The 15,239-nt window shown below is 43.6% G+C and overlaps 1 protein-coding gene across 1 annotated transcript in view; it reads left to right on the forward strand.

The window, feature by feature from the left end:
• Nucleotides 1-15,239, forward strand: part of TBC1D9 (TBC1 domain family member 9) — a 120,824-nt gene that overhangs the window by 42,535 nt on the left and 63,050 nt on the right. Inside the window, exon 2 of the mRNA XM_069556855.1 lies at nucleotides 12,470-12,580. Within this exon, the coding sequence (XP_069412956.1) occupies nucleotides 12,470-12,580 (111 nt within the window). The remainder of the gene's footprint in view (nucleotides 1-12,469; nucleotides 12,581-15,239) is intronic.

Consider the following 15,239-nt stretch of genomic DNA (forward strand, 5'->3'; position numbering starts at 1 on the left):
AGCCTGACTTTCACTACTTTCATTTTCCCCATGCATGAATAAGATAATAATATAAAAAATAATTCCCCCTACCTTTCTATTTCTTCAGTCTCTGCCTGAAGATACAGTGAGCCAGTGACACTGATAAGATTACGTAGTTGGTTGCATCCTCCTCTGTGTCTATTATGTCTGGTTGATAGCGTGAAAAAAGAACAGGATCTTGGAAATGACTTTGAAATCACTTTGCAAAGAAGCCCCCCGACCCCCATCCACTGTTTTTCTTATTGCTAGTGATCCTTTTTACTTTTTTTTTGCCATCCATTATTGATATTTTTCAGAGAGATGTATAAGGACTTTTGAGGCCATCCTTGAACTATTTCTGAAGAAATCTTAATTGGGTTTAATATATTCCATAAGGGACTCACCTACATTTGCAGGTCATTTACATATATTGAAAAATACATCAGGTCATAATACACAGTCTGATGAAATAAGGGCATTACTTGCCACTGCACAACACCCAGCTTTGCAAAGTCAAATCATCGTTGGCAGGTTTGTTGGTCTGACTTCTCCCACTTGTTGGTGGGAGATGTTCTGGTGCCATGATGTTCTGTTTATTTTCCAGTCCTCCCAGCTCGGTTTTCTCTTTAAAGCTTTATCTGGACCTCAGGTGAAGTGAAGATTACTTTCACTTGATCCATCACAAACTGAAATGTCTCTGTGAAATAGCCCTTAGTCTTGTCCAGGTGACTTGAGGCTAAGCTAGAACCGGGATTCTTCTGAAGAGGGCTTGTGGGTGGAGTTGGATGCTCTCAAAGTGAAAAAGTCGAGACAAAATGTCCAGTGATGGAGCCAAGCTGCTGCTGTACCTCCCCCCGTAAGTAGCCCGACTGTTTTAATTACAGTTCTGCAGCCGCTGTTTTTATCTGTTCTGGAATATTTGGATGCACAGCTGGATAGCGTATTATTAAACTGCTGCTAATGCCTTGACATTTTCTTATATAACTCTTGCCTTGCTGTCGTACAGGAAACATTTATTCAAAGTCTGTCTTAGATGGAGCCAGATGGAGTTAGGGTTTTAGTTGGACACTTCTGGTTACAAGGACCAGAGACTCAGGTTACCTCGAGTACCTGGATTCCTTGCCAGGATACATATGACCTGGACCCACGCATGAAGACTCAGCAGGAGGCCTGTGACAGTAAGAAGCGGCTCCCCGCCTTCCCCTCAGCTTGCTTTCTTGGGTCCTGCTCATCTGCCCTCTACATTTCTGCTCTTTTCTCTTGAGGCTACCTGGCTTCCTCAGCCTCTGCTTTGTATCTTTTCTTTAGCTCAGTATTTTGCCTCTGTGACATCTGGCTTGTTTGCTGCCTTTCCTTGTCCTGGAATTCTTTCAGCTTCCATCGGTAACTGCTTGGCTTTGCTCATAATCTGTCTCAGCTCAGATTCCCTTAAGATGAGCGGGATGGACCGGCCAGGCTCATCTCATACTTAGGTCACACTCAAGCCCTGCCCTGGTCATCATCTCTGGTGAAAGGCAACCTAACTTTGCATAGTGTGACATTCCTCCTGTTCACCTCCACGCATGACATGAATCCTAAGGAGAGCCAGTTCTTAGGCTGACCAGTGCCCATGACAGAAAATAACAGGAGCTGATTGGTTACAGTCACATCTTTTGTGAAGTCTTAAGGCAGGATTTTCATCATGACATTTTATATTCCTTTTTAATTCTTTTATTATAGCTTTATTATAATATATGTGCATTGTCAATAATTATGAGTACAAAGTTTTACAAAGTAGAGTTCCCACAGCATAATTATTACTTTGAAAAATACAGTTCTAATAGTCGAAAAGGAATTCCTCGTTCCTCCCCTGTGGAGCATGTCTTCATACTGCTCTCATTCTCCAAAGAGAACCATTATAGACAGTTTGATCCTTCCAGCCATTTCTTGTGTAGGTATAAACACATATTGCCTGATTGTTTGCCTTGCTTGTGTGTAGCTAAAAGCAACACTGGGGATACTTAAAATATAATGAATACTCAGTGATGAAAGTAGCGAAACTAATTTCATTCATTTAACTTTTATGGTTTTAAATTTAGGACTATAATCTGATTTAAGATAAGCTAGTTGTGAAACACCTAGTCACCACAACTGAGTTAAGCCTCATATGTATGAATATGTATCAGTTTATTGTATTCTGTGCTTTATATACTAAAGGGAAAAAAATGTAGTTTTAAAAAAATGTCTAAAAGGACAGACCCCTGTCCAAGGAGTGTGTTTTGAGAATGCCGTTCATTCCAATATTGACCCCTAGCTGGCATATTGCATCCTAGCAACAAGATTACTAACCTGTGGTTGTGAAGGAACAGCTTTAATGTAAACACAGGAACCATCTGTTTACTTGATGCCTTGATCTCTCTTTGAGTAAAGAAAGCCCAACATAGAAGGTTGGAAGTAATGGAGAAAACAACAAAATAATTTTTATATCATAAAAATATTGAATGTACACTTGAGAAACTTTTAGAAACTTTTAAACAACACAAAAGGAAGTAAAATTGTTTTATCCACCAATATGTCCGTTTTTGTAATCTTTAAAAATGTTACAATTCATAGACAATATTGTACTTGTAACTTGACAGTTACGTATAGACCATATAGGACAAACATTAGAGCTTTGTGGTTTTTTTTCACACAGCACACTAAATATGTTTTGCCATCTCATTAAATAATTATTTGAGGATATGACTTTAAATGTTTAAATATTATTTAGGTGTCCTGTAATATATATAGACATTCTAGATCACTGACTATGAAGGTAATTTTAAATCCATAACTATTTCTATTGTTGTTTAGTTGCTAAGTCGTGTCCAGCTCTTTTGTGACCCCATGGGATGTAGACTGCCAGGCCCCTCTGTCCGTGGAATTCTTGAGGCAACAATACTGGAGCAGGTTTCTATTTCCTTCTCCAAGTGGTCTTCCCGTCCCAGGGATCAAACCGTTATCGCCTGTATTAGCAGGCAGATTCTTTACTGCACAGCCACCAGGGACGTGATATTATTTCACTGTGGAGAAAAGGTTTGCTGTATTAGGAGGAAAGTGGGCTGTTGTTTTGGAACAGTAAGTGGCTTCTGCAAATTCAGCCCACCTGACAGAAGGGGTCCTGGGACCATCACACTCAGGTTTCCTCGAGGTGGTGGGTGTGGCTTGTCTCTTAGAAGCAGTGGGCTTCTCACCAGCACCAAAAGGACTCCTGCACCCTTGCTCTCATGCCTGATCTTGGCTGACCTTGAGTCTTCAGTTTCAGGTATTTAGACCTACTTCTGTAGACAGGATGAGAATCAGTGCACCTTCCCATCATATAAATATCATGAATATGCACCTATCTTCCTCTTCCTGGGTTGAGAGCTTATTTGAGGAATTGGATCACCCAGGTGCCTCGGGTGCTTCTGAATAAATCCAGTCCATGGTCCTCATTGGTCTAGATCAGAGTAGACCTGAATCCCTGATTAAAGTCTGAGAACAACAAGCTTGTCTGTGGAGATGACATCACCACTGCACTGCCAGAGTCAGGACCGCTCCCTGGATGTGTGGTCCACGCTGGTGCACAGGGACCCACTCTTAGAAGGGCCCAGGGCTTGGTTTACTGTTCCACTGTGGCTGTCTAGGAATTCCTAAGAATTTTTGACATAGAGTACCTGCATTTCGTTTTGCACAGAGCCCCACAAATTGTGTCATTGGTCTCAGCGATCGTGTGAAGTACAGTATTAAAGAGCTATTGTAACGGTTCCTTCTCAGACACCACCTCCGAAGAGAAGGAAAAATCAGTTCCACCTGCACTCCCTTTTCTGCAGGAGAAGGTGCATGTGACTTTAAGAGACTGGCCTGCAGGGTGAAGTGGAGCAACTCCTGTAAGACTTGGCCTTCCAGGGTGCTTGGGAGGTTTGAGCAGCTCAGAACTAATTGGCTACTTGACAGAGGCTCTGCAGGCGAAATGCTCTTCCGACTTCGGATTTCTGTCCTGTTTGTTTAATAGTAAACCAGCCTGTGTTTTATCATTTGTGGCAAATATGAACATATATTTTGAGTCCTAACTTTTCTGGGCACAAAGACCCTGCGATCCAGAATTAGTTTGAAACACTGCAGAAGGGGTGCCTCGCCTCTCTGAGCCTCATCATTCAATCCCCTCGAGCCTGCTCCCCTCTTGGTAAAAAATGAGTCAACGGTCTCTTCAGAGACCTCCAAATCGGCTAGTTGAGATCCTTCACGCTTGTACTTATTGTTTATTATTTTAAAAAATTGAAGTAGAGTTGACATACGATATGTTAGTTTCAGGCTGGTTCTCCTCACTTTTAAACCCAGGCCCCTTAAGATAAATGTAGGACACAAACCTCATGCCTTTCCTTATTCATGTATTGGGGCTTCCCAGGTGGTGCTAGTGGTAAAGAACCCGCCTGCCAGTGCAGGAGATGTAAGAGAGACGCAGGTTTGAACATGGAAACCCACTCCAGTTTTCTTGCCTGGAGAATCCCATGGACAGAGGAGCCTGGCCAGCTACAGTCTGTCTGGACACGACTGAAGCAACTTAGCACATAGCACATTCTTGCTTTCAAGTGAGAAATGATTTTGTGCAATTTTATTTTAGTTTGCAGTGGCAGAGCGGTAACTTTTTTCATTACCCAAATAAAAAGTTATAGAATTAAATGTACTCTTTATACGTGATTCTAATAAACATAGACCCTCCAGCCTCCCCTTCACCAATGCAGTGCTATTTAAAGTGCCTGTTTTGCAACCTTTTTGTTTCAGCTGCCTTGAACTAAAGAATAGAAATTGAGATTAAGCATTTAGAAAGCTAGAGCCATTTGTCTGTTAAATAATGAAAAAATCGGAGGTTTTTATTTTCTTTGTCTCTTTTTATATTACTCTGTACTATATTTTAGTATTTCACGGGCTCTGTACTTTACAAAAGTCTCAGTCCGCAACATACTGGAAACCAGAAACAAACTGATTCTTACCAGGAATAAAGTACTGTCCTAATTGACAGAATCAGCAATGTATTTCCTCCATTAGCAGAATTCTCATTAATTCATCTTTCCACAAATGGTCAAAAGGTCGTGTGTGTGTGTGTGTGTGTGTGTGTGTGTGTGGTTGGGCTCCCTTCCCTCTAGTAACTTGTCCTGCTGCTGTGCTCAGTCGTGTTTGACTGTTTACGACCGTATGGACTGCAGTTTGCCAGACTCTGTGTCCGTGGAATTTTCCAGGAAGAACACTGAAGTGGGTTGCTATTTCCTCCTGTGGTGGATCTTCCCAACCCAGGGATTCAGCCTGCGGTTCCTGTGTCTCCTGCATTGGCAGGCAGATTCTTTACCTCCTGAGTCACCTGGGAAGCCCCTGACTTGCTCATTTCACTGCAGCTGTGATATACACCTGGCTGGACTTGTGTCCTGAGACACAGCAGTGTAGGTGAGAGGGGAGAATCGTGAGGGGCCTGTTTCTACCAGTAATCATGGTTTGAACCATGTTGAGAAACCGTTTTCTACCTAAATATGCTAGAGGAGTTGGAAAATAAGCAACATTTATGAAAACAGAACACTCCCAGACTGTGTATAATGAATAAACTCTGAAAATAATTTTTGGTTTCTCCCAGTGTCCATCAGGTTGAAAACTTTGTGGCCTATTTTGTAAATATTCATCACGATGTGGGGGACATTATTCCAGGCTTTGGGAATTCCAGGATAAATAAGGCTGTGCCTGCCTCAAGGAACTCACAGCCCAGTGGGAAGAAACCACTTTTTTCCCGGAAGCAGTGTGATAGTTGCCTAAGTAATGTGAAGTGCAAAGTGGTTAGCAGATCACAGGCAAGGGAGTAGTTAATTGTTAGGAGATTTGGGAGTGTTGAGAGGATGGGGAGAGTGTGTGAAAAGAGTAAAACAAATGCTTTAGGTGACTTGACCTGGTTATTGAGGGAAATAGACATTTTCCAGGAAGAAAAAAAGGCATTCCAGATCAAGTAAAACAATTTGGGCAAAGCCTCGAAGGCTTTAGAAACAAACAAGCAAACGAGATTTATTCAGAGAAGTGTAAAAATTATGATGTGGCTGGTGTTGATACATGTATCTATCAGCAACTGCTTCTAGATAATTGTTTAAGTGTGTGTGTGTGTGTGTGTGTGTGTGTGTGTGTGTGTGTGCGCGCGCAAACTCAGTTGTGGCCAGGCTCCTTTTTCCGTCAATTCCCCAGGCAAGAATACTGGAGTGGGTAGCCGTTTCCTTCTCCAGGGGATCTTCCCGACCCAGGGATGGAACTGGGGTCTCCTGCATTGCAGGCAGATTCTTTACCATCTGAGCCACCAGGGAAGCCTTGTCATTGGTTAAGTGCTTTCTGCCTATTATCACAGTCCACCTAAGTGCTAAGACATACATGCTCGGTACCAGTGACATAGAGGCAGCAGCGGGAGAAGGACAGATGGGCGCCTGTGACCTGTAGAAACTTACATGGGAAGGAAAAAGAGGGCCTTGCAAATACTGATCCCAAGGTCTTGCCTTTATATAGAACAAATACAGAGACGGTGGCTCAGACGGTTAAGCGTCTGTCTACAATGTGGGAGACTTGGGTTCGATCCCTGTGTCAGGAAGATCCCCTGAAGAAGGAAATGGCAATCCACTCCAGTACTATTGCCTGGAAAATCCCATGGACAGAGGAGCCTGGTAGGCTACAGTCCGTGGGGTCGCAAAGAGTCGGACACGACTGAGCGACTTCACTTTCACTTTCAAATCCAAATGCAACAGAGAAGTAAATCCGAGTATATTGCCTCTCTGGCTTTAAAAATATCTGGGTGTATTTGCTGAAGTGAATTGAAATCCAGTGTATATATGAGTGGAAGCCTCTAAATAGTAAACTCTGAATTTCTGACCTAGAAATTTCAGCAAATGTCAGCACAGTAAGAAAGGTAAGTAACTCAGAATAGGGAACTGGAATGACCAATAAACAGGGAAGAGATACCCAAACTCATTAATCATCAGAAAATGCAAATTCCAAGAACAGAAACTGTTTCTCACCCTTGAGATGGGTGAAAAATTTAAACAAATTTCATGATACTAAGTGTTGGAGATATTAAGGATAAACAGATATTTTCTCCCTTCCTTGGTATAATGTAAATTTCCTGGTATGAGTGTAAATTGGCACAGTCACTTTGGAAAGCAGTTTTGTAATAACTAATAAGGTTTCAACAGACACATGGCCTATGACCCAACAATTTCATTTTAAAGAAAGTGCTTACATACTTAAGGATCATGTACAGAGAATGACTACAGTGCCCATTATAGCCAAAAAAAAAAAGGATAAACCCAAATGTTCTTTATTAGGAAAATAGGTAAGTTACAGTGTATTTAAACAGCAGACTATTACACAATATTCAAAATGTATGAATCAGACTTATAAGAATAACCTGGTTAATTTTTACAAACATATCATTGGGTAAAAAAAAGATTGCAGAAAAATATCAACTCTATCATTAATGGAAAATTTTAAATGTACATCAGTGCTAAATTATTGATAGACTCCTATGTATACATGAGGGCCAATAAAAGTATAAGGACATGGATGGGAAGAGTAAAAATACTGGAGGAGTTTGGGTGCCCCCTCCGGGGCGGGGGGGGCGGAAAAATACTGGAGGGTGGTGAATGGGGAGGAAAATAGGATTGAAGGGAACACGAAGAGGAGAGCTTTGCTGGATATGTGATGTTTTCTTTAAACAAACAAACAAACAAAAAAAACCAGGGACTTCCCCAGTGGTCAGGTGTTCCAATGCAAGGGGTTTGACTCCTGGTGTGGGAGCTGAGATCCCACATGCTTCCAGGCAAAAACCAACCAACCAGCAAAGCATAAAGCAAGCAATATTGTAAAAAAATCAATAAACACTTTAAGAAAGGTTGACATCAAAAAAATCTTAAGCAGATAAGACCAGTTGTTAACATCGGAGTGGTGGGATATGTATTTTGTAATTTTCAGGGTTTTTCTGTCTTTTTGAAATATTTCATGAAACAATGGTGCTCAGTACATACTGGGCACTCTTTTGAGTGGATACTGTCCTTCTTATTTTTGATTGTGCTGGGTGGCTTGCGGGATTTTAGTTTCCCGACCAGGGATTGAACCTGGGGCAACAACAGTGAAAGCACTGAGTGCTAACCACTGGACCCCCAGGGAACTCCCTAGCAGGTGCTATTGCAGCTTCCGTATCAGCAGCCAGCCCATTCCCCAGACTGCTCCAGCAGGGTCTTTGTAGGGCTCTGTCTTTGCCAGGCCAGAAGGCTAAGGGAATGAATAGAGGGAGGCCGAGAGAGCTGTAAATCTTGTCCACTTTGACATTAAATTATCCCAGGTCATCAGTAGATGGATTGATTTTTGCCACGGGCATGTCTGTGGGTTTCGCACCCTCCCCTGACACATCCCTCCCTCTGAAGGGCAAGGGGCTGCCCAGGAGTGGAAATGCCTCTTGTCTGCATCGCATAGGGCACACAGCGGGGGGAGGCCTAAAGGTACCAGTTTTGCAGAGTGTTTTCTGAATCTCCTTGAAAACAGCACTTTAATGTTATAAGATGCCCTCGAGCTAATGTAATAGGTAGATACAGAGAAGAGTTATTTTGAGGGCCATAATTTGACTTAGTTATCTCAGGCGATCAGAGATTGTTTAACACCAGAAATAGCTGAATAGAACAGCTGCTAAAACAGTGCTTTGTGTGGGAAATGATGAAAGGCTCAGTATTTTGACAGCCATTTCAGAGGGATGAGTAATAAGACTTCTAAGAAAATCCTGATTACTGCTTTTGGAGAGGGGATGCTCTAGACTAGATTTCATATTTCCCATTATCTAGTGTTCTGTGTGGACATAGAGTGCAGAAGCAGTGTTTTCTCTTTTCCAGAGTCTTGACTCCTTGTCTCAGTACAATTTAGGCAGCACGGTAAATATTTATGATTTAAGTCTTCTAAAAATACATAACTTGTCCTTTCATCAGACATGTGTTTAGGTCTTACCGTGCTCCAAGCAACGTTCAGGGTCTAGGGGCCCAAAGCGATCCATCAGACCTTGTTGACATGGAGCTCCCAGCCTGGAAAGAGGAGAAGAAATGGAACAAGGCAAAATGTGCGACTGATTTTAAATAAATGCAATAGGTATTACAGGAGCAGAACTCAGAGGGAGATCAGGTTAGAAAGAGGTGGCGTGAGAGAATTAGGAGTTTGTCCTTTAGGGTGGTGGGAGTTGGGTGTTGATGGACAAGTACACTATCCCAAGTGGAGGGAAAATCCTGGTCAGTGTTACCAAGTGAATGGATATTTTTAAATTTTTTATTTATTTCTTTTTCTTTTTAATAATTTTATTTATTTATTTTTGGCTATGCTAGGTCTTCATTGCTTCATGGATTTTTCTCTAGTTGCGGCAAGCAGGGGCCAGTAGATATGGCTGTGCCTGTTAAGTGAAAGTGTTAGTCAGTAAGTCGTGCCTGACTCTTGTGATCTCATGGACTGTAGCCTGCCAGGCTCTTCTGCCCATGGGATTCTCCAGGCAAAAATACTGGAGTGGGTTGCCGTGCTCTCCTCCAGGGGATCTTCCTGACCCAGGGATGGAACCCGGGTCTGTTGCACTGCAGGCAGGTTCTTTACCATCTGAGCCACCAGGGAAAGACGATGTGCCTGTTAGTGTTCATCTAAATCTGCATGGAATTGGTAGTGCCAGTTGTGAATGCACACACACAGTTGGTGAGCTGGCATTTAATCAGAAGCCCTCACTCCACTGGCATCCCCTTGAAGGCCACTCAATTTTCTTTCCCTCTGAGTGATACCAGAGGGTTTTTTATTAGAATAGTGGATGGTATAGATGATTTGTAGTTAGGGACATTTGTGGTCAGGACATGGGGATGGGATTGGACGTTTTCAGAGGTCGTCTCTCCTTGGTGTCACAGAGTACAGGACTAGTGAGACATTAAGGATGGGGAAACTGAGGCTTGGAGGGGCAGGGTCTGGGAGGTGGCCCAGCCAGGACTGAAGAGCTCAAGAACCTGGACTTCCTCAGTGGACTGCTCTGCCTGCCCTTGGAAGAATCTTTATCTACTGTGACGCTCTCTTAGAGGCTCGTTAAACCACAGAGGCTGGGCTTCCCTACTGGCTCAGACAGTAAAGAATCTGCCTACAAGTCAGGAGATGCAGGTTTGATCCCTGGGTCAAGAACATCCCGTGGTCAAGAAGGGAATGGCACCTCACTCCAGTATTCTTGCCCAGAGAATCCCATAGACAGAGGAGCCTGGTGGGCTACAGTCCGTGGAGTCGCAAAGACTCCGACATGACTGAGTGACTAACACACACACAAACCACAGACGCTCATCCTTCACTGTGAAACAGTGGACGTGCCACTTCCAGTATTTGGATTCTAGGAAAGGAGAAGTATTACCAACGCTTGCCTATTATGAGCGATGGACTTGTATTTCTGGATCACATGTGATTCTAGTTAACATAGAGCGCAATCCAGTTTAGCTGGCGCTCCTTGCTTTTCCTATTAATACACTCTCCCATCTGCGGATAATTGAAGAGTAATTAGAGGCCTGCAGTAAATTCTAGTCACAGTAGAGAACAGAAATGCACACGTGTGGTATTCTATGGAAAATGACTCCTCGGAAAACTCTGCAGACACCAAAGACTTGATTTTTGATGTATTTCATACAAGCCAGAGCAAACACATGAATTCATTTACCCTTTAGTGAAAGTGTGGGCTTCCCTGTGGCTCAGATGGTAAGGAATCTGCCTGCAGTGCGGGAAACCCAAGTTTGATCCCTGGGTTGGGAAGATTCCCCTGGAGAAGAAGATGGCAACCCACTCCAATATTCTTGCCTGGAAAATCCCATGGACAGAGGAGCCTGGCAGGCTACAGTCCACAGGGTCGCAAAGCGTTGGACATGACTGGGCGACTTCACTTTCACTTTCTTAGTGAAAGCATGTTGCTCCTGGTGTATGCAAATCAGCTAGTGATCACTGTGGTTCGCAGTGACCCTAGGTGGACTCCTGACTGTGGACAGAGACGGAAAGGACAACTGTGGGGCTTCCCCGTGTAAACCTCCCCAAGGTTTCTTGCTTAATACCTCGAGTTCAGGAAGGCAAGGGCTATTACGGCCACTTTACTAATGAGGGGGTGAAAGCCACCAGAAACTCAACAGCCTGTCCCTGTGACTCAGACCAGGAGGGAGCTCTTCTGAACACTAGGTCACTTGACTCCAGGCTGGCAGAGCAGAAGGAAGCGATGTCAGTACCATCATGCATATTACGGTATTATTCAGGAGGGACGGAGCCAAGCCTTAAGATGTTACTGGAAGACAGCGCATCAGGAGACAGGTGGTGACAGTTTCATAAGAACCCGTGGTTCAGATTCAGTAGAACTTCATGAGGAGTCGGGGTCAGGGGGCAGGCACTGGGCTTGGTGCTTCCTGTATCCTAGTTATTTGCAACTGTGGCAGGACAAGGAAGGCTGGGGCCTTTTACTTTCCCCTCCCTGCCTCGACTACCATCAGTTCCATCTCCAAGTTGTTTTTAATCACCATGTGACGAATAGCAAAGGACTTTGCCTTTGAGATGGGGGAAATGCTTGCTTCACAGCCCTTTCAGTCCTAGACGCAGCCCTAATATACTGCCTGGCCCTCACCCTGACTGGATTATACATGTCTTAGGGACTCTTGTCTTATTCAGCTTCATGCCCACTGGGTCTGCTTTGCATCTGAAACTGTGAAAGTGTTAGTTGCTCAGTCGTGTCCGACTCCATGACTGCATGGACTGTGGCCCACCAGACTCCTTTGTCCATGGAATTCTCCAGGCAAGAATACTGGAGTAGGTTGTCATTCCCTTCTCCAGGGGATCTTCCCAACCCAAGGATCAAACCCGGTCTCCTGCATTGCAGGCAGATTCTTTACTGTCTGAGCCATCAGGGAAGCCCCACCTTGCGTATAGTAGTCTTTTATTGTTTGCTGAGCTGAACTGTACCTGGTCAATACAAAAGAAAGGTGAGAAATATTATTATTATGAAAATAACACATGGGGCTGCCTAGAACATGGACTCAGATGTACATGACTGGTTCCTGTGGTTTTGTTAGGTTACTTAAATTAAGGATTTGTTTGCAGGATGAAGAAGGGGAGAAAATACTACACACGTTGGTAATGATGGTAAAGCAAAGACCCCAGAATATCAGTGCTTCATACCTTACTTTTTAGTTTGAAACAGGTGTCGATTATCAATACCACCATGTGTCAGGGACTGAGGTAGGAGCTCTGTTGGTTTTGTTTTGGAAACCAGCGCTGCCTTTCAGCATATGCACCCGAGAGGAAAGCTTTGTCCAGATGGGATGTGGTGGGAGAGGGTTTGTTGACAGGCCCGCCAGAAGGGGTGTGTCCACACTGCTGCCTCTGGGAATTTGGAGGAGACCCTTGAACTTTTCTCCCCGCTTTCTGTCCTTAGGCCTCTTGGTGGGCACCCTTGATGTCGTGTTGGACTCCAGTGCCCGGGTCGCTCCTTACCGAATCCTGTACCAGACTCCAGACTCTTTGGTTTATTGGACCATCGCCTGTGGTAAGTGCAATATTTGGAAGTACGGGAAGTGTTATGATTGACAACTTTCAGAAGGGAAGGAACATTTCATTGTGAGATGCAATCCATGGGTCATTTAAGAAAGTTACTATGGCCATTTCAGCAGATAAACCCTGAATCTCAGCAGTTTAACACACTAAAGGTTTCTTTCTCAAGCTGCTGAAGTCTTATTGGGATCCAGTGGCCACCTCCATCTGTAGTAACACCAAAACTTCCAAGATCGACCTCCAAGGAGAAAGCGGGACGTGGAGGCACACCTGTGTTTCACTTGCTTGGCCGAGAGGTGCCATCACCGTCACTCACACCCCATTGGCTAGATGGAATCAGTCACCATGGCCCCAGTCGATCTACAGGGAAGCTGGGAAATGACTAGGAACACGTGAAGTCCTGGGTGGACTAAGGAATACCTATCCTTCCTACCGAGTAGGGATTATTTATTTCTCCTGATGGTAATATGTAATAATGTACTGGGCTTAAGGACTTCCCTTGTGGCTCAGCTGGTAAAGAATCCGCCTGCAATGCAGGTGGCCTGGGTTCGATCCCTGGGTTGGGAAGATCCCGTGGAGAAGGGAATGGCAACCCACTCCGGTATTCTGGCCTGGAGAATCCCATGGGGTTGCAAAGAGTCGGACACGACTGAGCGACTTTCACTCACTGGGCTTAAAATAGTGGTAAACCGTCATGCTGTTATTAGGTCTCTCACAAGAACTGCTAGTCCAAAGTGGCTAAGGTTTTTTTTTGTTTTTTTTTTTTTTTAGTTATTTGTTTTTTAAAATAACCCTAGGAAGAGCAGGGGCACTGAACACTTTTTTGTGTGTGTTTTTTTAAAATTTTTTGCCTCCACATGATTTTTTTAAAAATTAATTGATTTTATTCTTTAGCTTTAGATTTATAGGAAAATTGAATAGATAGTTTGGAGCACTTCCATATCCCCTGCATATATATAAGTTTCTCCTGCAGTTAACATCTTGCTATGAAACATTTGTTCCAATGGGTGAACCAGTGTTGCTACATTATTATTGAATAGAGTCCATACTTTATTTAGATTTCCTTAGTTTTTACCTGATGTCCTTTTTCTGTTCCAGGATCCCAGCCAGGGTACTATTTTCTGTTTAGTTGATATGTCTCTTTAATCTCCTCTTGGCTGTAGAAGTTACTCAGACTTGCCTTGTTTTTGATGACTCTGCCATTTTTTAAGGATAATGGTCAGGTGTATTATAGAATTGTCCTTCTGTTGGAATTTATCTGATGTTCTTCTCATGATTAGGCTGGGGTGATAGATTTTTGTGAAGAAGATCACAGAGATAGAGTGCTATTTTCATCGTATTATGTCAAGCAAGGGCACCTCCTATCAAGCTGACTTATGACCGATGATGTCCTTGATCACCTAGCTGGAATAGTATTTTTCGGGTTTTCCCACTGTCTTCTTCTTCCCAAACTGTCCTCCTTGGAAGTAAGTCACCATGCACACTTACTGAGTAGGGGGTTTTAATTTGTTCAATTATTTTTATCACTGTGAATGCATGACTATTTATTCCTTGTGTTAACAATCCAGCACAACTTTATTTTGTTGCTCAAATTGGTCTAGCTTTGACCATTGGAAGCTCTTTCAGTTGACTTTATTTAGGTTTTAAATTGATCTCTGCTTGGTAGGAAGTGCCATGCTGGGATCTAAAGATATAAAGATAATTAGATCCGGCTTCCGCTCTTGAGAATGCAAGGAAATAGTCAGTTACAGCCCAGTGTGAGCAAGTACTAAGCAGTGCCATTGGGTGATGGGGTTGCGAACTGGAGATAGGAACCTTGGCTGGCCTTCTACAAGGGTAGGGGGAGTTCTGTGGGTATGATTTCAGACTGCCGGAAGGCTCTGGTACCCTAGCAAAACACTCTCAAGGATTCAGCACCTGAAATCCTAACATTGTAGTTGTGTCCCTTTAAAGTTATTCTGGTTCAGATGCAAACAGGAGAAACAATGAAGTGACTTAGCATTTAAGCATTCCAGTGAATGAAGGAACGGCAGTGTGAGTCAGGGCAGGGAGAAGACCATCCAGGCAGGCATGAGGGCTGGGGATTAGAGCAAGAGGAAAAGGGATAAGGATAAAGGAAGAGAGAAGCTGGACCCTGACAGTGTCATCCCTCTAAGATAGAGTTGTATTTCACTCCACACAAGGGGCAACACCCGGTAGCCACAGTATAAAGGGAAAATGTCACCTTTAGTTGGCAAACAGTGTAGAATGGTATTAAAATAGACATTAGAGCCAGCAAGTGAAGAAAGAGAAAGGAAATCAGGCAGAACTGCCAGTACCCCTGGACGTAAGGAGGCTTTGACACTCATCTTCCAGCATTTGCATCACTTGTTCCGGACTTTCAAAAACCTGTAGAGCCTGCAGGTTCTCAGAACCCTTAGGATTCCTGGCCTTCCCAGGTCATTGCACGCGTACGGGGCTGTGATGAGCTGGTTCCTATCTGTGACTGTTTTTTTCCTCCCCTGTTATCTGGCATCACTACTGTTCTCTGTTTCTGAGGTTTTGCCGTTCTATGGAGCAAAGGCTCCAAGGAATGCTCCTATGGGGAAGAGCCCAGAGTTACAAAGACCCATTATTCCTGAGTTATTTGCCAAGCCAGGGCTAAGGAACACAGG

The sequence above is a fragment of the Ovis canadensis genome, chromosome 17 (assembly GCF_042477335.2).
Source record: "Ovis canadensis isolate MfBH-ARS-UI-01 breed Bighorn chromosome 17, ARS-UI_OviCan_v2, whole genome shotgun sequence".
Taxonomy (NCBI): domain Eukaryota; kingdom Metazoa; phylum Chordata; class Mammalia; order Artiodactyla; family Bovidae; genus Ovis; species Ovis canadensis.